The 24,523-nt window shown below is 40.0% G+C and overlaps 1 protein-coding gene across 3 annotated transcripts in view; it reads left to right on the forward strand.

Moving 5' to 3' along the window:
- Positions 1 to 23,848, forward strand: part of pik3r3b (phosphoinositide-3-kinase, regulatory subunit 3b (gamma)) — a 239,206-nt gene extending 215,358 nt beyond the window's left edge. The window contains exons 1-10 of one of the 3 annotated variants that reach the window (XM_055214112.2): positions 4,994 to 5,776; positions 14,678 to 14,789; positions 17,216 to 17,314; positions 17,410 to 17,590; positions 18,088 to 18,213; positions 19,047 to 19,189; positions 19,267 to 19,443; positions 19,535 to 19,609; positions 19,696 to 19,866; positions 20,972 to 23,848. In XM_055214112.2, coding sequence (XP_055070087.1) covers positions 5,668 to 5,776; positions 14,678 to 14,789; positions 17,216 to 17,314; positions 17,410 to 17,590; positions 18,088 to 18,213; positions 19,047 to 19,189; positions 19,267 to 19,443; positions 19,535 to 19,609; positions 19,696 to 19,866; positions 20,972 to 21,173 — 1,395 coding nt within the window. In that variant the 5' untranslated portion in view covers positions 4,994 to 5,667 and the 3' untranslated portion in view covers positions 21,174 to 23,848. Of the gene's footprint in view, positions 1 to 4,993; positions 5,777 to 8,214; positions 8,375 to 14,677; positions 14,790 to 17,215; positions 17,315 to 17,409; positions 17,591 to 18,087; positions 18,214 to 19,046; positions 19,190 to 19,266; positions 19,444 to 19,534; positions 19,610 to 19,695; positions 19,867 to 20,971 lie in introns of those variants that run through there. The other 2 variants (XM_055214113.2, XM_055214111.2) reach the window with 2 other exon arrangements.
- Positions 23,849 to 24,523: the final 675 nt, after the last annotated feature.

Raw genomic sequence — 24,523 nt, forward strand, 5'->3', positions numbered from 1 at the left:
TGATTAGACCATTAGCATCGCGCTCAAAAATAACCAAAGAGTTTTGATATTTTTCCTATTTAAAACTTGAATCTTCTGTAGTTACGTCGTGTACTAAGACCGACGGAAATTAAAAGTTGTGATTTTCTAGGCAGATTTGGTTAGGAACTATACTCTCATTCTGGTGATATAATCAAGGACTTTGCTGATGTAACATGGCTGCAGCAGGCGTAGTGATATTACGCACTGCCGAAAATAGTCCCCTGCCATTGAAAGTAACCAAGTGGACTATTTTTGGGCAGTGTGTAATATCACTACTTAGCACTCTTTGGAGTGTGATGCTAATGGTCTAATTAGATTCAATGGATTATGCTAAGCTATGCTAAAAGTGCTAGCGCCAGACCCGGAGATCAGCTGAATGGATTCCAAAACTGTAAAGATCAAATGTTTAACTCTAGGGGAGCTGGAAAATTAGCATATTTTCAAAAAAGTGGAATGTCCCTTTAAGGTGTAATGTGAGTTTTTTAGCTGCGTTTGGGGTGAGATTGGGAATTGCAACCAACCTCATTTTCAAAATGCAATAAGAAGCTACAGTAGCTGCCACAGTACAGACATGTCATCATCTGAGAAAACGTATGGACAAAATGCACTCTGTGTCTGTTTACGTAGGGCTACATGACAGCGATCTCCATGTAAGGAAACTCGGAATGTATAGATAAAAACGGCTAATTCTAAGGTAATAATAAACAATACAGTTCATTATGTCTTTTTACACCACTGATAATATAGTTATGTATATTGTATTGTCAAGAGATCCTCCTAAAAGTTACACACTGCACCTTTAATCTACCTTACAAAATGGACTATATATAAAAAATGGCTAAAGTTTCAATCTTTTTCTCATTATTGTTTGACAAAAGACTTATATAGTGCACACACATTACTATTTGGACCACTTTTATGATATTTTTATGGTGCATGGTGTATTTTTATTTTTGCATGTTGAAACCCTCAGCTATCGTTCACTTTTATTATATGGAAAGTAGTGGCCATGCAGGATGTTCTTCAAAAATTGACTCATCGTTCAAAAATTCATCTTCAGTAAGAATAAAGTGACTGGAATGACATTTAGGTAAGTAAATTATTACAGAATTTTCGTTTTAGATGAACTATTCCTTTAAAGCGTGTCAGTGCATCTCTAGTTGTTTTCGTCTGACTGTGGCTTTGAGAGAAACAGCTTATGGCTTATTCCGGCCCTTCAAAAAAATCACATTTTCAGGCAGCGAGACAGTGACGGAGAGAGCAGCCTGATTCTCCTGAGCTCAGCAGAATGAAAGAAAAGGTGATCGCTCTCACTGTGTAATTTACATTGGATTAAAATTAATTCCCCCCTCACAATATCAACTGGGGAACAATGATATTGCTTTCAAATCGTTTATGAATTATGTATAGTGCACACAGTGGTCACACAGCAGCTCTGCGTTTTGTGTGCTCTTTCAGTACCGCCCTTATGTCTGTGTTTAATATGGAACAATGAAGCAGCCCATTTGCATGTGAACTGGAATTGTGCTTTCCACTCTAGTTGCTGGAGTCACAGATAAATGATGTGACGCTCAAGGCTACATAGTCGAGAGAGAAACAGCTTAGTCAGGCTTGTCACTCAGCAAGTAAGAGACTTTGATATCAACATGATGGAAAATGTCTTTCCACTCGCCATTCTCAAATGTGCAGGTACTCAAGGAACCATTCAAATTTCCCCAGCCCTCCTTTATCATTATTCTTCCGAGAGGGTTTGTAATCATTTAGCTGGGTCTTGTAGCCAGGCAGATTAGAATCGCTTTCTGCTAGTCATGCCTGACTCATGGGCATAAATGTGCATGTGGGGAAGCATTTTAAAGCAAGTAATTGGTAGAATGAGGATTGAATAATGAATCCAGGTGGTAAAATGTGTCAAGCATATCATCTTACAGACAAGGCAACAGTTCATAGCCTTTCTTTAGATTTGTCTGTTATTAGGTAGGATAGGCATTGTCAGCAAATGTAATAATAAGGCTCGGCTTTGCCAGCGAATGCAATAATTATGTTACGGTTTAGTGTTTTGTCAGCTCCTTTTTAAAACTTTGTTAGTTTCCCTGCTCACTGCTGCATACATGTTGGCCTTCTATTCAATTCAATTTTATTTATATATAGCGCTTTTCAAAATTGTTAATTGTTTCGAAGCAGCTTTACAGTAATAGATGTAGGAAAAGCATAAAAAAATCGAATATGTTTAATAATTATGTTTGACGAGTGTTGCTTTTTCAAATACATGTTATAAACGATTCAAACTAACAGTGATTTAAATCGATAAGGACTTACTGATCAAAACCCGTAGTACATGAAATAGCTGTGAATAAGATAGGCTGTCTGATTCAAAATAGTGATGGGCCACGTATTTTAGTGGAGATCGGCATTGATCGGAGCATACCTAGTGGCGGACTCTCCAGGGGATGAAAAACCCCCCTAGGAGAAAAACCCTCCTGGCTAGTCCAGGGGGAAAACTCCTAGGAGGGAAAAACCCATGAGATAGATACATATACATTTATATTTATAAATACTATCAGGGTATGTGAACGGGTAAGCGAATTAAACTGGTTCCGCCGGTGGTCACTGGTCAGGCATCGGCTGGGCATCTCGTTGAAGGACGGTCAGTAGATCATAACCCATCTAAAGCCCATCTTTGTGCTGGTGCAATTCATGGCATGCATAATTATGTTGATGCCATATATGCATACAAGGTGCAAATTATGGGGGGTTAATGATACAGAGACGAAACAAAATTTAGTAATTGGAGAGGGGTTAAATTGTTTTATGAATATTATGGTTATTACGCAAAGTTACATCACTGCGCTGCCAAATTTCCAACGCTTCCAGGAACAAGATCAAACAAAACCTGTCGATTCTACACATGCCCAAAGACCCTCCGTCATTCTTTAATGGTTGGCGAATGGCTCTTTTTTCTGGGAGGCGGGACTTAAGCGGACATTCTGATGGTTGCGATCTCCCCCCATTCATATCAATACCATGATCAGTCCTTCCAGAAAAATTAGGTTTTTTTGTAATTGTTGCAGGCAAAACTCCTTGTTCTTGTGGCACGTTTTATTAAAAATGCTCTGGAATATGTGGGATATTTATGCAATTTTATTTAATGAAATTGCGGGAACTTGCAAAAATTGCGGAAACTGGCAAAAACTGCGGGAACTTGCAAAAACTGCCGTTCGCCGAAAAAGACAAAAAAAAGTGATTCATCGGAATCACAGGGTTTTCAGCTTTTTAATAATGTTCATGTCGCGTAATTACGTCACTTCATAACCTTCTCATGGCAACAGGAGACATGGCTGGACTTGTTTGAAGTAAATGCAACATTTTTCAACTTTCTGATGTGACTTTTTGGTACGAAAATGCGGGGGTTATGAAATCACGCAAGCCCCGCACATTTTGTTTGCGGAAATCTGCAATTTATGTGGCGAAAGTGCGGCGTATTTGAAACAATTAGGCCCCAGCATAAATATGCGGACTTTGGCTGATTATGCATTGAATCATGCGATCGCATAATCTCGTTTTTCTGGAGAGACTGCATGATGCATACCGTGATTTTTTTTATTTTATTATAATCTACATTTATTCTCACATTTTTGTATCACTGTAAAAAAAATTGCTGTAATTATGCAGCTGGTTGCCAGTAACTTACTGTAGAAGATAAAGACTAAAATGTTTCATGTTCATTTAACTTTGAACAAACTGTTGCCCGTAAATACCATAAATGTAAAATCTACAGTAAGTTACTGGCAGCTAGTTGCCAGTAATACCCAGAAATACTGTAATTTCTAAAAAAAAATTATTTACAGTGTAGACTTACTAACTAAACAGTTTAAACTTGGCCAGAAGAACGTATTTTATGCATAATTATTCTGCACACCCGTTCACAAAGAAAGCAGACCTTGGGTGCCTCAATTGTTGCCTACATAGGCAACACACTGTTTTGGAAAAATATGTAGTGTTGATATAGACAGAAACACATTAGCGCTACAGTTGGTTGTGCATTATGGTTTCTGTGGTGCACACACACTTGTCTAATGCCCAAATCCCCATGTGTCGTGTGCCCATCCCCAATGCTGCATACACTTTAGTCCAAACTAGCAGACTGACTCAAACAAATGTGTGTCTCGTATACCTCAATGAATGCAATATATATGGCCCTATGGCATTTATTACTCGCTCGTTATGTATTGCGTGTAAGTGATTAATATTTTCCCAAGGCTTTTGTGGATTACTTTGCCTATTCAGTTGCTTGTCATTGTTTTGGATCCATCTGTCCGTGCTGAACTGAAGCATAGACACTGACAATTAAGCAAGTTTGACAGAGTTGACAAGGACAGCCTTTGTCAGGCACGAGCCATCTGGAGGGTCCTCCCTGCCTTGCGTTAAAGAGATGCAAACATTGTCATCCTTTTTCTTTCCGCTCTCGCCATGGAGGCGGGACGTCCTCTTAATGGACAGATAAGACAGATGCTAACAGAGGCAACTGGAAGAGACATGGAGGGAGGCAGACTGCATGCACGAAATAATTGTTTTCTAACGCAGGCCACCAGCCATTGCTGCATTGATGAGATGTGTTTACACAAGATGCTACACCACAGAAAAGCATTTAGTAAAATATTTAAGGTGCAGGCATTTAAAATGCATAAAGTAGGTTACATTTTATTCTTAATAATAACCCATATTTAAAGACTATTAAATACACACATATTCAAAGTCGGGCAGTGTGTTTATATGTGCATATGTGTGACTTGAAAGATGAGCATGACATCCCTTATTCTGTTTTTCCCATCAGTTTTGCACCTCATAGTAACGGTTTCACCAATAGGTTGTAGACTTCCGGTCCTCTAATAAGTTCATTGGCTGTTGCGAAAAACGGGGCTGCCAATAGTAAAAAATTTAACGACGCAAAGTCCGGACTTTGGCAACTTTGTTGCAAGAACCTCGTCTGATTGGCTCCCAAATCAAGAGTCTTCGTGCCGCACAGCACCTAGCAGTGCGAGAGGTATCCGGTCTGAGGCGAATCCACTGCGTGCCGGAGAAGAGGGGGAAAAGATATGATGTCACTTCTAAATCAACCGGCAGAATCAACGGTCATATTCATCAGATTGGAGAATATGCTATTGAATCCGCTATGTTTTTCAGATGTTAAATATGTTTAATAGTTATTATCTGCTAAAATGTAAACGCAATGAGAGGAATTTGCTTAACGAGTGACGGTTAGATGAACTCTCCCCCCGTGGTTTGCGCAGATAATGGACTCCTCCCCGTGAAGTGAAAGGGCCGGTGGAGCTGGTGCTCTCTCTGACTGAGAGGAAGACTACCGTTTCATGGTAGGACGGAGTGGATTGTAGAGCTGGTATCTACTTTCTATTCTGTCGTAGTGTGTAGGTTTTTTTATAAAAATGCTAGATCCAGTGAGATCGCATGAGAGAAGCCTGGCGCTTTGACAGATTTCATGCAACGCAGTTGTTCTGAAGCAGGCATTCAGACCGTTGAAGTTGAGCTCTCCGTTCAGTCAGACGAGCATTTTTATGTTTCCTTCATTCGGCGGTGTTGAACGTTTGAAAAATTGGTGATAGGCTGCTCGATCACCAGAGGACCCAGACCATGTACAATACAGTGTGGAATACAGAAAAAGACGATGACGACTGGAGGGACGTGATGATGCCCTATTCCACCGAATTAATATTTTACATTGAGATGGACCAGCCACCAGGTAAAGCTATTATATCAGTAATCTAACCGTATCTACTGTGTTTCTTCAGTCATATTTTAACCTGACATTACATTCTTCTGTAATGACAAATGGACCGAGATATTCCCTTATGGATTTACCTCTCGTTATAATTGTATGTGTGGCTTGTCTTGTAAAAATAACATTAGTTTAATGTCTCTTCATCGAACTTGATTTTCTGCATTATGGTCTACGTTTTAAATGCACGATAGATAGATAGATAGATAGATAGATAGATAGATAGATAGATAGATAGATAGATAGATAGATAGATAGATAGATAGATAGAATTCTCCTGCCTCTTCTGTCATAGTCTCTGCTTATGGCCTGTAAATGGTTAAATGAGGAGTCATCATCATCATCATCATCGAGAGAGAGATTATGTTACAGGTCCTGCTACCTGCTATAGTCACTGAGGAGATCTTAACGTTTTGCATTTCTCAACACCAAATGTTTAGATATGCAAAATGTTTACAATTCAAATGCATCTGAATTGGTTTGTCACCTTAACTGCTGTTAGATTTATTAGATATGCTTCGTGCACTTTTCTCCAAGTCATTTAGCAGAGATTGGGACTTTACAAAGGCTATAATATATATGTCATTGCTTCTGCTAAATGCTTATGCTAAAGCTCCCGAAACCCCTTTTGGGGTCTCTTAGTAAGTTGAGCGGTTTTCTAAATGTTGATTTTGGTGTTGTGCACTACACGTCTTATTCACATGCAGTACCATTCATGTGTCATTTATTGAGCTTTTTATTGCCATTAACAATGATGTCATAGACTGGAAACAAGATCCTATTCAGAAGTCATGGGCATAGTTGACAATGGCTCATTAATTCATACTGTTAATACTTTATGGGATGATTCCTACATTAAAAAGACAAATGACACTTGGAATCATGAAGTGTAAATGAAACAGGAAAAAAAGCAGTGTTTGATTCAAATCCCGTATGAGAATTAGAATTTTTTGGCACATGTATGAATGGTTTTTAGCCTAAAACAAGAGGTTTTAATGTATTAGCACCAAAAATAAATAGTTTGGTCCATGATTACTGTTAGATTAAGATGACATGTCTCTCAGGTCCAATGATTCCTACAGTGTGCCCGTGAATGTGAAAAGGATGAATCATTGTATTACATTTATGGCATGCTGTCAGTTGTTCGCGAGAACAAAGCTTAACGCTCTGTCATAACCTCCTCATTTCCAAGAAAATGAGCGGCAGTGAACTGACCGAATTTGGCAAGTAGGACTCCGGGTTGAATAGCCCTTCGATTGCTCTGCCATGGGGATGAATGAGCGCAGCCTTGTGTGATCAACCCACACATTAATCTAAGCTTTCATTCTGTGCCACTGCACACAGGTCTATCAGATCTGTTTTTTTTCACTCTGCCTACGTTTGTCCTTTTCTTCCCGTGTATTGTCAGTAGCCTCTTCTTCTTGACTTATCATCTGCTTTTTCATCCGAACTTGCAACACTTTCTTTCCAAAATGAAATGCTGTTTTTTTTAGAGCCAATGGGTAGATGAGAAGTTTACTGGGATTAAAAACAGGATAGGGGTTCTATGCATTTGTGAATTAAAGTAACAGCAGAATTAAAATGTTAAAAGGCTCAGCACAAAGTTGCCGTTGCTGTGTGTGTGTGCTTGCAAAGAAGCAAGCGATCGCTTTGTTCTGTAGCAGTGTCCAATGAACACAGGTGCTACGCCTCCCCCAGGGGAAACTTGGCCAGTGTCTCTGAGGGCCAGTGATGTGTGAGTGTAATAAAGGCTGCTGGAGCCTGCTGTGTGTGGACAACAAAAGTGCAGTGACACCAAAGAAAAAGTCAAGCCTGTACATTTTCTTTAATGGAAAATCATATGACACAAGAGGTGGAAACATCATTGTTTCTCTCTTGATGCGTGGTCCTTTGTTCTGTGCCTTTTCGGCTAATTTTAAACATAATATATTGTGCAGAAAATCCATAGTGTAATTGTTGTGAATGGAGGCTTTTCCTTTGTATTCTTGCAGTTGACATATATGAATACACATGACACTTTCTCTGCACACACACACAGACGTGGGCAAGTTGTGAAAACAACCGCAATACATTTTATGTCATAAAATGTGCACTTATGCATACAATGCATTGGGACAACAAACAAGTTTCCTGTGATGTATCTATCTGTACAGCGGTGTAGCGTATGCGTCCGGCTTTGTGTCCGTCTCGGTGTTAGTGTGTGCCTTTTCTCTCTGGAAGGAGCGCTTTGCTTCCCCCTCCTACATCGCTCCCCAGAGCTTTGCGTTCGCTCTTTCTCAGTCCGCCTCCCCTCCTGCGTTCTCATTGGCTGTTGCGGACCTCTCCATTGAGAGGGTTTGTTAAGCCAGCAGCATCTGAATTTAGGAGCAGGGATTTTCCCTCTGGCTTTAGTCTGAAAGGCAGAGCGAGCGAGCGAGGAAGCAAGGGAGGGTGGAGAGAAAGCGAAAGCGAGTGGGAGAGAGAGCGAGCGAGCGAGGGAGAGGGAGAATAAGAGGACTCGTGTCACAGACAGCTGAGTGCAGACTGTATACATGCAGCTGAAAAAGGAACCAGAGGAGGACGGTAAGGGAGACACTGACTCTTCTCTTTTCTCCTGGCTCTTTGTTGTCACTCGGATTGCTTTTGTCTTTTCTGTCTTATGGCTATTGTCACGCTCTAAAGAGACTGTCAAGGGGGCACAATGGCAATTAGTGTCCATCCTATTGTGTGGGAAACATCCTAAATCTCGATTTAATGGTATGCACTATGGACAGCAGTGTGAATTAAAATAAGACATTTGCTTATTAGCTTAAACAAATGATTTTATTTTTAATTATTTACGTTTAATTCTTAAAATTAATTAGAAAGTTTGTCAGTATAAGTGTCTTGGTTATATGTTAAGTGCATGTAGATTGTATTATATGTAACCTGAACAGAGCTAAGTCCATATGTGATTGTAAGTACCTAATTGACTATTTAAACTACCTATGTGCTTGTCGTTACTTAATTCATTCCTCCTTGAATGGGACGTGGCAGTCCACGCCTGCTAAACCTTTCAATGGCACTGTCTATGGCACATTTCCTTTTGCATGCTAATGTTCCCCTCCATAGAAACCTTAAATCGAGCTTAATGTATGCATCTCTGTTTGTGTCAGTTCATGTGTGCATGTGTTGTTTCAAAGTAAAGTTGCACTGTTAAATTTCGCAAAAGTTGGATCGTTGTCCTTTTTTTTAAATTTTGCACGAAATGCAGAACAGTGTCCACCTGAGATTTGTGTTGAGTTGCGTTTGGTTGGTATGGTTTTTATGTTTGTTTTCTAATACGTAGCATAGTACTTGGTTGTCAGTTGGCACTTGCTGCTCACGCCGAAAGCGACACAATCTTTTCCAGTTTCAATGGAAGTTTGGTGACGGCCGGCGACAGCGATCGTCAATGTGGGTGTGTCTAATGACCTAAAAAAGTTAAACTTCCAAACGTTTTATTTTTTTGCTAGTGAAACTCAAATGGTCCATTTCTTGTTGGCTGAATTAGAGCTGGCAAGATGAAGTTAATCCTTGCAGTCAGCAATTTCCTAACTTTAAAAGATGTGTGCGTACCAATGCACCAAAGTACTGTAGCCCAATGTTTGTGCTCTCTGCTTAAAAACTCAGCAATGTGTTGATACTTGTTCATCTTAAATACGATGCTTGATGAATATATGTTCTGAGTGTTTAATATTGTAGTGGTATAAAAATTATTCAGAATTAACACAAAAATGGCAAAAAATAGTGACAAAAAGGTCTTTTAATGATCTAGTACAAAAAGAGATTTGCAAAACACATTAACAAGGTCGCTGGTGTTGTGAACAGTGCTTCAGAGTTAACGTATGGATATACGTTTCTTTGTTCAGAGCTGCGCAATACTGCCGTACCACTCGCTCCTTTCTTCCTGACCTATCCTATTCTTCTTCCTGGTCACTTTTTTTTCTGTTCTGCTTGCATTGTGGTGTTATTCCTTTGTTTGGTCTTTAAAGAATAAATGAAATATGTACATATATTGATGGTTTATTTCTAAGTTTCCCATGCATTGTGGGCTTGCAAATGATTTAAGATTTAAAATGAAATGTTTCTTTTGTCATTCAGAGTAGATTTTTTTGTTTTTTGTGTTTGCCATAAATCAAGATTGTAATTTGTTTGGACTTGAAGATGGCCTTTGTAAATTTATGGCAGAGCAAGGCTATGTGGGCTTTCTATTGTGTGTCCCCTGCTGCAATATCTCTGACACGAACACAGAAAGGGATGAACACAGTATAGTCACATCTCTGCCTCTTTCTTGCCTTCCTTTTTTACCTCTTTTTATGTTTTTTTTCTACACACATCCCAACAGTACCTCACAAAGATATCTGTGTGTGTTTAGGACAGAGGTGCTCGTACAGATAGAGCTGACAGTGGGAAAACTGGTGGGCAGGAATTTGAGGTTTCAGCTAGGCTGGTGCACCTGCCTTTGGCTGCTGTGTAGAGCATGTGGGGGGGGGGGTCATTTCCCTTTCTGGTGGCAGGCTGTTACTGTAGTTATGAAAAGGGCTTTGTGGCAAAATGAAATGTATAAGTAATGTAAGCTAGTAAATGTATGCTTCAGAAACACGTGTGTGCACATTTGTCTATACAGTATGCAAATTTAAGCTTTTTTATTAAGCTATTGGATTAAAGGTGCATTGTGTGACTTTTGGGAGGGTCTCTTGACGGAGGTGCCATGTGGTATACATTACTGTGTTTTCAGTGGTCTATAAGGACCTTACTTGATGAACTGTTTTGTTTTTATTACCCTATGAGCCGTTTTATCTATATACACAGCGGATCCTCTTACATGGAAGTCGCCATTTTGCGCCGCCATGTTTCGGCAGTAGCCCTAAACTAGTGGTCGACCAATAACTGGTAAAAGTAAAATACATTTGTTATGCATAACATTTATAAATATACCCTTTTAAAGTATTTAAAAGATATTTACAAGACATAATTAATGTGGATCGGAAATCTCATGGTACTGTTTGAAAAAGTGTGTTAAACTAGTGTGGTGGTGTGTGTGACACAACATAACATCATGTTAAAAAGTGAATAATGATTGGTCATTTTACTGTCTGTCAGACTTTGGCTTTACATTGAGTGACATTTTTATTACAAACATCAAATATAAGTAAAAAAGAAATTTACTGGTCGATTGATAAAAAAAGTTGAAATATCGGCCTCTGCAATTTATTGTCCTTTCACTCCCCTAAACAGACAAATTGCTCTACAGAACAGGTTTCGTCACTGTTTTGTCTCAGAAGATGACATGTTTGTACTGTGGAGGCTGCCTTAGTTTCTCTATGCGTTTCGAAAGGGAGGGGTGAGCTCTGGACCGAGCCATTGGTTGCAATTTGTGATCTCACTGCTAGATGCCACTAAAATCTACACACCGCGCCTTTAAACATGCTTAGTTTATTTTGCATATCTAAATTGCAAACAATAAGTTGTTTTTAGTTTGGACAGCCCTTACATTTATTTTAGTCTAGGACTAGTCTAATCCCTGTCCGGGAAACCGTCCCATAAAGTTATAAATTTAGTTAGGGGCAAAAGACAGTGATCACCATGTCCACAGGGGGGTGCTGTTTTGGAGATAATGTATACACTGTTTTCCAGACTATAGACCGTTTCAGCAGTAACAACATAAACAAGCAGCTACACGTAGCTTCCGGTAAACTCCGCTAAGAATAAATATCAACAAAGTTCTTTAAACGTAGTTTATTTATATAACAGGCAAAAAAACAACACATAGATTACCTAGGAAACCAATACATTTGTTATTTTCGACGAGGCATTTGTTAAAGAGATCAGTTTAGCAACTAGTCAGACCTTAAAAAAAAACGAAACCGGAAGTAAGGTTCGGATACAGACGTGTATCACGTGCGTCCGATGAAACGGTCTATAAATCGCTCTGGAGTTTAAGTCTATTTAGAAAGAAATTTATTTAGAAAGTTATAATTAACTAATAATTAATTCATACTTAACAGACATTTTATATGGAAAGGCAAGTTACTCAACTAAGCAATAGACACAATAGAAACAATAGCAGAACAGCAGGCTGAATAGGTGTCCGTACGTTAACGTAATACAAACAATTATTTACACTATACACAATAGCATACAGAACATACCTGGAAGGCTAAATGGGCTAAAAGAACAGAACAAGCCAACGCTCATCAAGTTTGCAGGCTCGTCATTCCACATCACTGAATTCATTGAATTGCATAAATACAGGAGCAGCATAATATCGGACTCTTGCAGCTGTAGACGTAATGTTGTCTCTTGGTTCATATGTCAAAGTTAATTCACACTGACTTACAAGTCGCACCTGACTATAAGTCGCAGGACCAGCCAAACTATAAAAAAGTGTGACTTGTAATCCGGAAAAAAACTGTACTAATTATTTTACACAGCTGCCAAACTGCACTATTTAACAGGTGGCCAGTGTTTCCCTCAAAATTTGCCAAGACAGGAATGTGCATAAGAAGGGCATCTTTTGGTCTGCCAAAGTGTGTTTCTCTTGCGGAAATGCACCTTTTCCTGTCAAGGCATCTGGCCAGTGCCTCTTAGTCCAACTGAAATGGTAATAGTATGTGTGTGCGTGGACACGCACCTGCAGGAGTGGAGTATGGGCGGGGATGTGTCCATTACCCTAGCTCAGCTTTTACTGGTCAAAGCAGCTCACCCCACCAGACTAAGGTGTTGCCTTTGGACCAGTGGAGGGAGGAGTTGTCCCTGTGCCCGGGTCACTAACTTGCACTAGACTCATGCTCTCTTTATTCAAAACCACAGCATTTAATTAATGACTTGCTTAAAGAAAGTCATTCACACACCCCTCTGTCCCCTTGCGTAAAGCCTAAAGAACCATATTACTTATAAATAACTCTGCAAAAGTGTGCAACGTATAAAATGTCATAAGGTAATGAAATAAGAAGACTCCAACTCATTAGGACTCATTAGTAAATTTTTCCTTCTGTTTATAAGTGTTATGTATGAGCTTGAACAGTCTAAGTTCGTATAGTCTTCAAAGGTGTCAGTTGTGTTCAAAGCACTAGGTCATAACATGTGCCAACAACAATATCCAATTTATTGGCTGCCATGTGCATAGCATGTCCCTGTGCGTTTATATTTTGTGACCTCCCTCCTGACGGTTTTTAGTAACATACCAGACTGCTAGTGGGACCCAGAGCATTCTAGTATCGATTCAAGCTTTTACGATATCCGTATGGTCTCTGGTTCTTTGCAGTCCCCTCCCAGCACAGATATACACACATGCTCTGTGGCAAGAACAGGTGGGTGACTGTGTGTACTAAAGACTGAAGCATACTGTGGTTTCAGTGTGTGCACTAGAGTATCCTAGATGTGGTCGTTTTTGAATTTATGGAAACGTCATTAGCAATATCCTGCTGCTCTTTGCGAGCTTTGTTCTCCTTCCGCTTGTGTTTCAAGGTATCGCAACTTCGCATAAGTGCTTGGTGAGAAAGCTTGGGGTATATCTTCGGTTTCACTTAAAAGCCTACCGCAGATGTTATTCAAGCAAGAATAACACCCATGCATTAAGAATGGATTGGTGGGGCTCTGTGTTTCGAGGCCGCCGTTGCAAGCTTTCGACTAGGTCAGGGGGAGGATAGTTTGGCTTGGCGGTAGGTGCAAGGCCTGAACACTGCGTCTCTGTGATTTTCAGACTGAGTAACAGCCTTCACTTTTTTTTCTCTCCGTCTCAAAGCTAGTAAGTCTTTGCCAGCAGCACCTGGCTGAGCACTTGCAAAAGTTTGCAAAGTGACTACACCAGCTTTGCTCACAAAAAATACACTCTTGCAAGCAGGACTAGCTTCAGTCAAGGTAATTAAGTTTATTTACTTGCTCAAAGTCTTGCATTTTCTATCACTTTTAGCATTCCTCATTTAACTGGACACTTGATTTGGTTTTGGAAAAGTTGGTAACTTCAATGTAATGGGAGGAATCCCCGGAAAAACATGCTGTTCGGCATGATTTTTTTTATCTTCAATTGAGGGTGTTGCTGGTGACCCCTGACCTGCTCTTGCTGTCTTGCAACCTTCCTGCACGCTGTTGGAGCAGCTGTTGTTTGCTCTTTCAGACAACAAAGGGAGAGCAACACGTGTAGAAAGGGATTGCAAACCTATTCGTTACAAATTCAACAAGTAGCAGAAAAGAAGTCATCTGCCTTTTGTTTACAGTTCGCACAGTCCAACCAGAAAATGTTGTTGGTGCGTTTTCCACGAAATCCGATCTTTTTGCTTTTTTAGTGGAATTCATCGTTGCATTTTCCGAAACGCACGTATCTAAAGATTGCGTAAAAGGGTCAAAGCTTGCAGGCTGGTATAGATATGCATTCTGGGGGAAATTTGAGACGAAGTTTACGTAATGGTCAAACGCTAAAACTGGGCAGTAAACTGCAACTGTTACTGGTTCTTGGCTGTCAGCTAACCAAAGCACTAGCCAGCATCCTTAACGGCACCACTATCTGAATACAACATTGCAGATTTTGTGATGACTTGTAAGTATGGTTTATTTGGCTAAAGTAGTGTTTTATTGAGGTTTCTGTTTTATAGGCTGTGGTATTGAATACTTATTTTTTGCAATTTTAGCTCAATTTTGCGTTCTCTTGGCAGTGCTAATATATTCATGGGAACAGGCTGCTTAATGCATTTTGTTAACTCGACTGAGTTTGGGTTAAGATTAGGTTTTCATTTGTAAGACAACATAAACACTAACTTTTATTGTCTACAGAGAGGTTACAAAATTAACAGTGTTTAACAGCTTTGTATCTTGCCAATTGTACTGATAAATCTCTTTTCTTTCCTTCTCTCTTTTCTTCTACAGCTCTTCCTCCGAAACCAGCAAAACCCATGACACCAGTAAATGGTAACGGCGTGAAAGAAGGCGCCAGCGGCTCATTACAAGAAGCAGAATGGTACTGGGGAGACATATCAAGGTAAGAGTTATGTGAACTTCATTTCTTACTTGATTTCAGTTTTGAGTCTCACAAGCCGTGTCGTGTTGCTCATTCTGGTGAGACCACTGTGCTCTGCTGGGCCAGAGCCAACTTTCTCTCTTCTTTTCTTTCTTTAGGGGAGCCAGTGAAACTTATTTTGATCTCCCTTTCTTTTGGCTCACTTGTCCTTAAGGCATGTATGCTTGGCAGCAGCTGTACAAAAGCAGAAAGCCAATGAAATGGTGGAGAGGCAAACTCTAAAGGGGGTGAGGGTTAGTTGGCATTACTTAAGGCGAGGGATAGAAGAATCCAAATCTCTAAAATGTCAAGCAGTCTGGCCCGTTTCCAACGGAGCCCATAAAACTCTCAGGTTTTAGCAGATTAGTCTGCTGCTTAGTGACCAGCTTTAGACCTGTTTGATGTTGGGCAAGCAGAAAGTCTGCAGATGTGCATACAGATCTCTGATACCCTCATAGACCTATAGTATAGTAAGTATCAAAAAGTAACTAGTAGAAAAGCACAACTCCAAAAGCAAATTGAATAGAGCCCATCTGGAGTTTGGAAAAAAGTTTCTTCATCTGTGTTTGATCAGAGAGTTTTTATACTTAAATATCACTTTTTGCAATTATGTTTTAAATTAAGCAAATGTGTTTAGTTATGGCAGTCAAGTACTTGTTTTTACTTTTATTTAGTTTAAATAATCTGTTACTGCTTGTTGATATCAGGCTTACTAAAGAAATAATTTGAATCATCATGTATCCCAACCTGGCAACTAACTTTAATGTTGTGCATAATGAGCAACATGAGATGGTGTTAATGGGACACTCTACTTTTTTTGAAAATACACTCATTTTTCAGCTTCTCTAGAGTCCAACATTTGATTTTTATGGTTTTGGAATCCATTCAGTTGATCTCCGGGTCTGGCGGTACAACTTTTAGCATAGCTTAGCACAATCCATTGAATCCGATCAGACCATTAGCATGGCGCTCAAAAATAACCAAAGAGTTTGGACATGTTTCCCATTTAAAACTTGACTCTTCTGCAGTTACACTGTGCACCGAGACAGACGGAAAATCAAAAGTTGCGATTTTTGTAGGCCGATATGACTATGAACTTATACTCTCATTCTGTTGTAATAATCAAGAACTTTGCTGCCGTACCATGGCTGCAGGAGCCGCAATGATATTACGCTGTGCCGAAAATAGTCCCCTGCTATTGAAAGTTACCAAGGGGTAACTCTAGCGGAGATGCAAGTAGCATGCCCCAAAAATTCTGTCATCTTTTACTTACTCATGTTATAACAAAGCTGTATAAATTTCTTTTATCTGATGACCACAAAGGAAGGAATTTTGAGGAGAATACTATGGAAGTGAATGGGGGGCTCATGTCGGTTTGGTTTAAAGCATTCTTTAAAATATCAATTTCTCAACTTTTCAAGCGGCAACGCGTGCAGATCGCCTTATGCAAATAACCTAGGCAGAGCCAGCCAATTACATTTATGGAAGACCAAAGCATGTGTAGCGGCCACTGTGATTGGCCGTTGGCCAAGCGTCAGACAAGCCTTCCTTCAAGCGTTAACGCTACGCCTTGTGTGAATGCACCGTAAGTGTAACATGATCATATGGTTTCCAGACTTGCTAGACTTTTCGGAGATATGATTCCTCAAGGATTAACCTGAATTAAAGTACTGTCCAAGCAGTGAATGTTCACTGCATGGTAGAGCTTATGGGCCACACTGGAGCTAAAATTGCCCCCATTTGCTTGATTTATACAGATGCACGGCCTTAATGTGCACAGTTCAAGCTAATTTTCTGGATACAGTCAACTTGCTGATGCATTGCCCCTGTAAAGCATTGCTTTGTTATGGGCTTTTGACCACAGCACCTCAGAGAAGGCTAAATATACCCCCCCCCCCCAGGAACCAGGGTCAGCTGAGCTCCAGCATGACTAGGCTTCTGGCCATCGGGCACAGACAGTGTGGGGAACTGGAGGAGCTGGAAGTTGGTATGACATTCCTTCCATACAGTCAAAAATAGACTGTCTGGAAGGGGGCAAAATTGAGTCTTTGATGTCTAACGCTCCTCCTCTGGTAGTCTGAAGGCAGTTTGGAAGCAGCAAACAGACAGACAGACAAGAGCATGGAGCCATCACGCTGTATGTGTGTGTGCAAGATTGGGTTAATAGTTAAACCAGTCTAAGATGTCTCACTCTCTCCCAGACGGCTATAGCAGACAACATGGTCATAGACCAGTGCCCTCTGCCAGACCAAATACAGCCATCTGAAAGTGGAAACGGTGGTGAGAAAGGCTTTTGCGTGTCAGCCCTTTCCACTGTGTTTCACAGGAAACCTGTTTTAGCTGTCTTTACTAAAAACGAAATTACGTACGTCTGGAGTGTTGCTCAGTCTACCCCCTTTTGTTTTTAGGGAAGAAGTGAATGACAAGCTGAGAGACATGCCTGATGGTACTTTTTTGGTACGGGACGCCTCCACTAAGATGCAGGGGGATTATACGCTAACGCTAAGGTAAAACTTTACATTTCATTTCCTTTATTCGTTTCATTATTATTCATTTCAATTGTTTTTGTTAATCAAAGATCCATATCCTTCTTTTTCCTAAGGAAAGGTGGAAATAATAAGCTAATAAAGATCTACCACCGGGATGGGAAGTATGGATTCTCAGACCCACTCACGTTCAGCTCGGTGGTGGAGCTCATCAGTCACTATAGGCACGAGTCTCTGGCCCAGTACAACACCAAACTGGACGTTAAGCTAATGTACCCCGTCTCCCGCTTTCAGCAGGTAAAGCACTGGCTCGGCTGTAGATTGGGTGTGGGGGAATCACACATGCAACCATGGAAACCAAATGGCACTCTCTGTGTTTGCTAAATGAATCATGCCGCTTGTTGAGAGTGAAACTGCAACTGCAGCAAGATGCTTTTGGCATGAAATATTACTTTGTTTATTGCCACAGCAGCGCAGGTCCTAAATAATTGCACACATCCACAATGTCAAAAGGCCATCCAGGCATTTATTTGTTTCACCCACCCTCTCCCTCACTGTGCCCTCTTGGTATCTTACTCAGGCACACAGGTGCTCATTATTTAGGGGGTTCCTCCAAATAACCCCTCGAGAGGCACTTACAGATTCCAAGATTTGTATTAATGAAGAAAATTCCTGAAAAATCCCTGTAAGCAAAACCTGCAACTGCATCTTGCTGCGGGCAGTCCTTTTTCCCCCACTGCACTTCACTGCTCTCAGCAGTTCATATCAATAACAATGCATTTGTTCTCTCTCAGGATCAGCTGGTAAAGGAGGACAACATTGATGCGGTGGGAAGGAAACTCCAGGAATATCACAATCAATATCAGGAGAAAAGTAAAGAATATGACAGACTCTATGAGGAGCACACAAAAACCTCACAGGTGAGCCTTTTTGGAACGTCACCATCTGATCAATAAACAAGCAACCTATAAGCTGCTCAGGGTTCCTACGGTCCTTGAAAGTTTGTGATTCTGGGGGGAACATTTAAGCTCCTGGGAAGTTTTTGAAAATATACATACATAGATACAGGTCATTGAAAGTGCTGGAATCTATTTTATGCAATATAATCCATATAATTCCCTGTGTAGTGTACGATAATATCATAAAATTCTAGATTTTAAGCACACTAAACTGTTCGCTTTGAATGCTTATATATTTTGTATGCGAATGTTGATTCGTACCAAAATGCTTTTTTGCATAGTTGTGTTTAAAACATGAAAACGTCTCAGGTTACCTATGGAACTGTTGTTTCCTGAGAAGGGAACGAGATGCTGCGTCTCCCTTGCCATACTTCCGGCATTCCTGAAACGCAATCTTTGGCAATATTTCAGATAGCGATATACTCGTCTTTTATCTTTGTCGTTAAGCCTCACCATTGGTTGAATTTGATATACACATTCAGACACACTTACCCCTGGAGGCGTCCCCAAAGTGTCACCGCAGTGACGCAGCGCGGGTTCCCTCAAAAGAGAACTGTAACAATGTACCTCAAAAGGTAACATAATGTAACCTTGCTCTCACTTAAAATGTGTCCCCACATTTAGTCATTGAATTTGAGGGTATTGGACCTGTAAAGTCCTTGAATGGTCCTTGAATTTGAAGTTAACTAAGGTGTGGGAAACCTGGCTGCAGCATGGACGCATACTATTTTCAGCCAGTCGGCTGCATTGACAAATTTGCTGTTAATTACACAACCTCGATCTGTTGATTGCAGGAAATTCAAATGAAACGTACCGCGATAGAGGCCTTCAACGAGACCATCAAAATTTTCGAAGAGCAGTGTCACACGCAGGAGCGCTACAGTAAAGAATACATCGAACGATTCCGCAGAGAGGGCAACGACAAAGAGATCGAGAGGTATGCACAGCTACGCCAATCCAACAATTGGTTTCCATGGAAGCCAGCCAGTCTTTCTCACATAGTTTTTTTCTCAGGATCATGATGAACTACGAAAAACTCAAATCGCGTTTGGGCGAGATTCACGAAAGCAAGACCCGGCTTGAACAGGACCTAAAAACGCAGGCTCTCGACAACAGGGAGACGGATAAAAAGATGAACAGTTTAAAACCAGACCTCATTCAGCTCAGAAAGATCAGAGATCAGTATCTTGTGTAAGAGGAACTTACATTTACAATTTATGTTGTTAACATCACCGCTCTGTTTAATTTAATAGTAAAAATATCCTCTGCTTCTCTTATGCAGTTGGCTCAACCATAAAGGTGTTCGACAGAAAAGAATAAACGATTGGTTGGGGATCAAAAACGAGACCACGGATGAGTAAGTTCATATTTTAAGCTTTGATTAAAAGTTCTCACCATTCCAGCATCTATCACATCGCCCTCTTGTTTTTCCTCTCCTGACAGCGTGTACTTCACCAGTGAGGAAGAAGAGAATCTGCCACACTATGATGAGAAGAGCTGGTTCGTCGGGGACCTAAACCGCACACAGGCGGAGGACTTGCTCCATGGCAAACCAGATGGGGCGTTCCTCATCCGAGAGAGCAGCAAGAAGGGCTGTTACGCCTGCTCTGTAGTCGTGAGTATCCTGTAAAGAAATAAATGACATTAAAGGGACACTCCACTTTTTTTGAAAGTATGCTCATTTTCCAGCCCCCCTAGAGTTAAACATTTGATTCTTACCGTTTTGGAATCCATTCAGCTGATCTCCGGGTTTGGCGGTACCACTTTTAGCATAGCTTAGCATAATCCATTGACTCTGATTAGACCATTAGCATCGCACCTTTTTGCGCTTTTTTCTTTTTCTTAAACTTGACTCTTCTGTAGTTACATCGTGTACTAAGGCCAACGTTTTTTTTTTTTTTTAGGTAGATATGGTCATTCTGACGTAATAGTCAAGGACTTTGCTGCTGTAACATGGCTCCAGCAGGCGCAATGATATTACGTAGTGCCCAAAAATAGTTCCCTGCTATTGAAAGTTACTAAGGGGACTATTTTCGGCTGCTGCGTAATATCATTGCGCCTCCTGCAGCCATGTTATGGCAGCAAAGTCCTTGATTATTACGCCAGAATGAGAGAGCGTATAGTTCCTAGCCATATCGGCCTAGAAAATCGCAACTTTACATTTTTTGTCGGTCTTTGTACACAATGTAACTACAGAAGAGTCAAGTTTTAAATAGTGATGCTAATGGTCTAATCAGATTCAATAGATTATGCTAAGCTATGCTAAAAGTGGTACCACCAGACCGGGAGATTAGTTAAATGGATTTCAAAACGGTAAAAATAAAATTTTTAACTCTGGGGGAGCTGGAAAATGAGCATATTTTCAAAAAAGTGGAGTGTCCCTTTAAAGGTTTAAACAGGTTAAAGTGATGTCTATAAAGCAGTGTTTTCTGTATATCTTCAGTTATCTATGATATGGAGATATACGTGAGCTATATCCTATATTTTACTAGCTCTTTAAACACGTATTACCACTACATTCTTTCCCAATTACGCATGATGTACCCCAACCCTACACCACATCAATTTATTGATGCTATTTGATTACACACTGCAAGGCTGAATCAATCACTTTAAAAGCGTTATTGACTTGGGTTGTCATTGATGCCTTTATCTTTACTGTGTCTCTGAGGTCAGAAACAGCTTGATAATCAGATCTCTCTCTCTTTCCTTTCTGTAGCGTGGACGGCGAGGTGAAGCACTGCGTCATCTACAGCACGCCTCGAGGCTACGGTTTCGCTGAGCCCTACAACCTGTACAGCACTCTGAAAGACCTGGTCCTGCACTACCACCAGACCTCGCTGGTCCAGCACAACGACTCGCTCAACGTCCGGTTGGCGTATCCCGTGTATGCACAGATGCCCTCAGGCCCCCGCAGATGAAGACGCGCCCCCCCAAATTAAACTGTATACACTTTTGGGGGATAGGTTACTGAACAAAAAAAACCTACCAACAAAAAAACACTTGCTGCAACACACACGTCAGCCACCTTGGAGTTATATATTTTTACAAGAACATTTTGGAGGGCATTCTTTCTAAAGACTGCTTGATTTGCACAAGGAAGTTTTAAATGTTTGTGAATGTGAAAAAAGCAGAAGGAAGCAGAGGAGGCGAGTTTCAGGTGACCCGCGCTGCTACCTAAACTCCAGCTGGGACGTTTTACATGCTTTAGCTTAAGCTTTTGTTTCCGTTCCTTTCTCATTCAGCTTTCCGTTTGTCATTCAGCTTTTGTTTTTGGTTGTATTATCATTCTTGACTGATGTAAGTCGAGAAATATTTTTAAAAAAGGTGAAACTATGTAGCAAACAGACGACTGACACTTTCTAAAGTGTTCTCACAGTGACTGCTGCTGAACAAGGGATTGTGGGATGTTTTGGGAGGGCACAAGTGAAATACGTGTTGTCTTAAAAAAAGAAAAACTTTAGATTTTTTTTATTTTGTTGGATTAATTTTTGTCCTTTCTAAGCCGTTATGATCGTTACAGTTCAGGGCAGAGACCAAAGTTGGCTTTTTTACATCTGGCTTATATTTATCAAATTAAAAGATACTGCTTAACACACCTTGATTGCAAACCACAACATAATAGTTTAAAACTAAATTTTTCTTAATTTTATTTTTTACCAAATTCGCATGCACAGACACAGTCGACATGAAGCACTTATATACAAATGACAGAACCGATGCACGTGTGTACACCAAATTTAAAAGAAAACTAAATTTAATGTGTGCATTTTAACTTTGACAACTTGTATGCTAAATGTCAGTTGCAGAAAAATTGGATTTGTGAGGCAGGCATGCATTCTTCATTGAGCAGGCGCTTCCCATTAGAGCGAATGTGCTTTAGTACGTCACTAGATGAAAGTGATGGTCTGCAACTGCTCTCTGTGACGTGCGATAATCACTTGAACCTTTTGAAAAATGATAGGTTTCTTTTTTAAGAAAAACACTCTTTTATTGCAAAGTGCTTCTTTTTATAGCCAGTTGACTCGTTCTGTGTCACTAAAAAGAAAAATCTGATTCAGTAGTTCGGCTGACTCTTGGTTTTAATGTCGCACAATAAAACCTTTATGATGATATTCACAGCTATATATGCACAAGTTAAATCACTTCTTAGTTTTCGTCGGGCACCATGTTGTCCAGTTTGGAGCGTTTCAGTTCACCCTCTTCACATTTTTATCGCCCCTAAACTTGTTGAAAGACAGAATAGCTATAACAGACTTATAGTTTTACAGCCTATTAACCAGTTGACTTTATTTTTTCCCACCCAACTCCAGATCTTTCATCTCTGTTATTTGAAAAGTCAGGTCAAACGCATTAAATGTAAGCCACTTGCATAAGACGATTGTTGGAGTTGGCCTTAAATTGTTCCCTCTTCTCCATATACTATTATTTTAACTTATTTTCATGCTTTGCTATTAAATTGCCATCTTTGGGGCACTTGAGTGTTATCGGCATAGACAAAGACAGCAGGTATATGTAGATGGACAGAATTCAATGTTCTTTACATAACTGAAGCAGGATCTGAACTTATTCACCGATGAGAGGACGATTGATTTTTTTTAGCAAATCGGCTGTATGATTTCATTTGTCTGTGTATGCGACTTTTTTTTCCAGTTTAAGATAATTGGTTTTGCCAGCTCTTATTCTGTGCTTACTTTGCTTTGGATCATTTTCCAGCTTTATTTTCTTTTATTTAATCCTTTAAATAGTTAAGGATGTTTTTTTTTAAGCCGGACCCCTAAGGGGTCCCCTGTCTATTACTTGAACTCTTGCATCGCTCACCATTGAATGTCTTTATAGTTACAAAATATACATTTATTAAAACACAGGAAAACACTTTTTTATAGTGGAATGACTATAACACACATGAACTGTGTAGTGTTTTACTGAAAGGAAAAGGTTTATTTTATGTTCACAGAGCTCAAATATGACTGTTTATTGACCGATATAGCTCGCATCATATTTGAAGAGTTTAAGAGTGAATTATTAGAGACTGGTAACAAATGTTTATGTTACACAATTCATGCCATGACCGTACGTAACTTTTATTGAAGAATTGTTTGGAAAAATGTTTTTGTGTTTCATGAGCATTTTCCTAGGCATTGAGACCAAAGATTTGAGTTTGGTTTGTTTTTCGTGGAAAGTGCAAGTTTTAAAGAGATGCATTTATCTTCTTCCCCTTGTATTTCAATTGCCTTGCTTACATGCGAATTTAATTTTTTGCATTGTTATCGCAAACCCCTTGCTAACAATGTCCTCGACTATTTCTGTCCGTATATTTAAGGGTAGTGCACTGTGGATTGGCTTGGGGTGCTTCTGTTTGCCATTCAAAAACTGATGACAGTTTGTTTACTGAAATGAAATGTAGTTTTTATTAATCCTCAAAACTGTAAGAGTCAGGCCAGATTGGCCTAAAAGCAGATGTTTTTGTTTTGTTTGATTTTGCACTCACTTATTTGGAAGGGTTAAACAGATTCTTGTGTGCCATCATATTTATCCTTTCCTTGAACCATAATTTGATTGTTAGGTCACTAAAACACCCCGAAAGTTGACGAAATTGAGTGTTTCTTTGTCTTGTCTTTACAGAATTGTTTCGCATTCACAGACTATTGATCTAGTTGGAGACATTGATGCTGTTTACTTTGAAAATTGATATAAAGAAAACAGAAAACGCTCTACCCCACAGTTATTTGTGGTTTAACAAAAAAAAACGGCATTGCCGTTCTCTGCAGGGCAGAAAGCAGTGGGGTTCGTTGGCTTTCTTTGTTCTTACACTCCAGAAAGCATGCAATATTTTGTTTTTCTTTTTCCTTCTGAAAGTTTTCAGGGACGTGAAAAAGCATTGCATTGGGGATTCGTATGAGAGGAGTTTACTGGAGGAAAAAATGCTTCTTTTGTACTGAAGTGGGAATGGGGGCAACTAACACATTATAACAAGCCAACAGAATCGGCGGTGCATTGCTTCAAAAGCTCAAAGGGGTTTGGGCATGAACCAAAACAACCTTTCTCCTATATAACAGCTTGAGTTTTCAGTCAATCTCAGTAACAAAGCAAGTGTAATGATGACCAGAAGACCTGGCTAAAGCTATTTCCGGACTGTTAACTAGCAGTGGCCCCTCGTGCAGTTCTGCAAAGTTTTATTTGCAGTGAGGTTTGAATATGTTGTGATTCTCATTGGGAGTCTTTGTGTTCTTACCACACCATGATATCCAGCACATTTCTTATAAAAAAG

Source organism: Misgurnus anguillicaudatus, chromosome 8, assembly GCF_027580225.2.
Source record: "Misgurnus anguillicaudatus chromosome 8, ASM2758022v2, whole genome shotgun sequence".
In the NCBI taxonomy this organism is placed as follows: domain Eukaryota; kingdom Metazoa; phylum Chordata; class Actinopteri; order Cypriniformes; family Cobitidae; genus Misgurnus; species Misgurnus anguillicaudatus.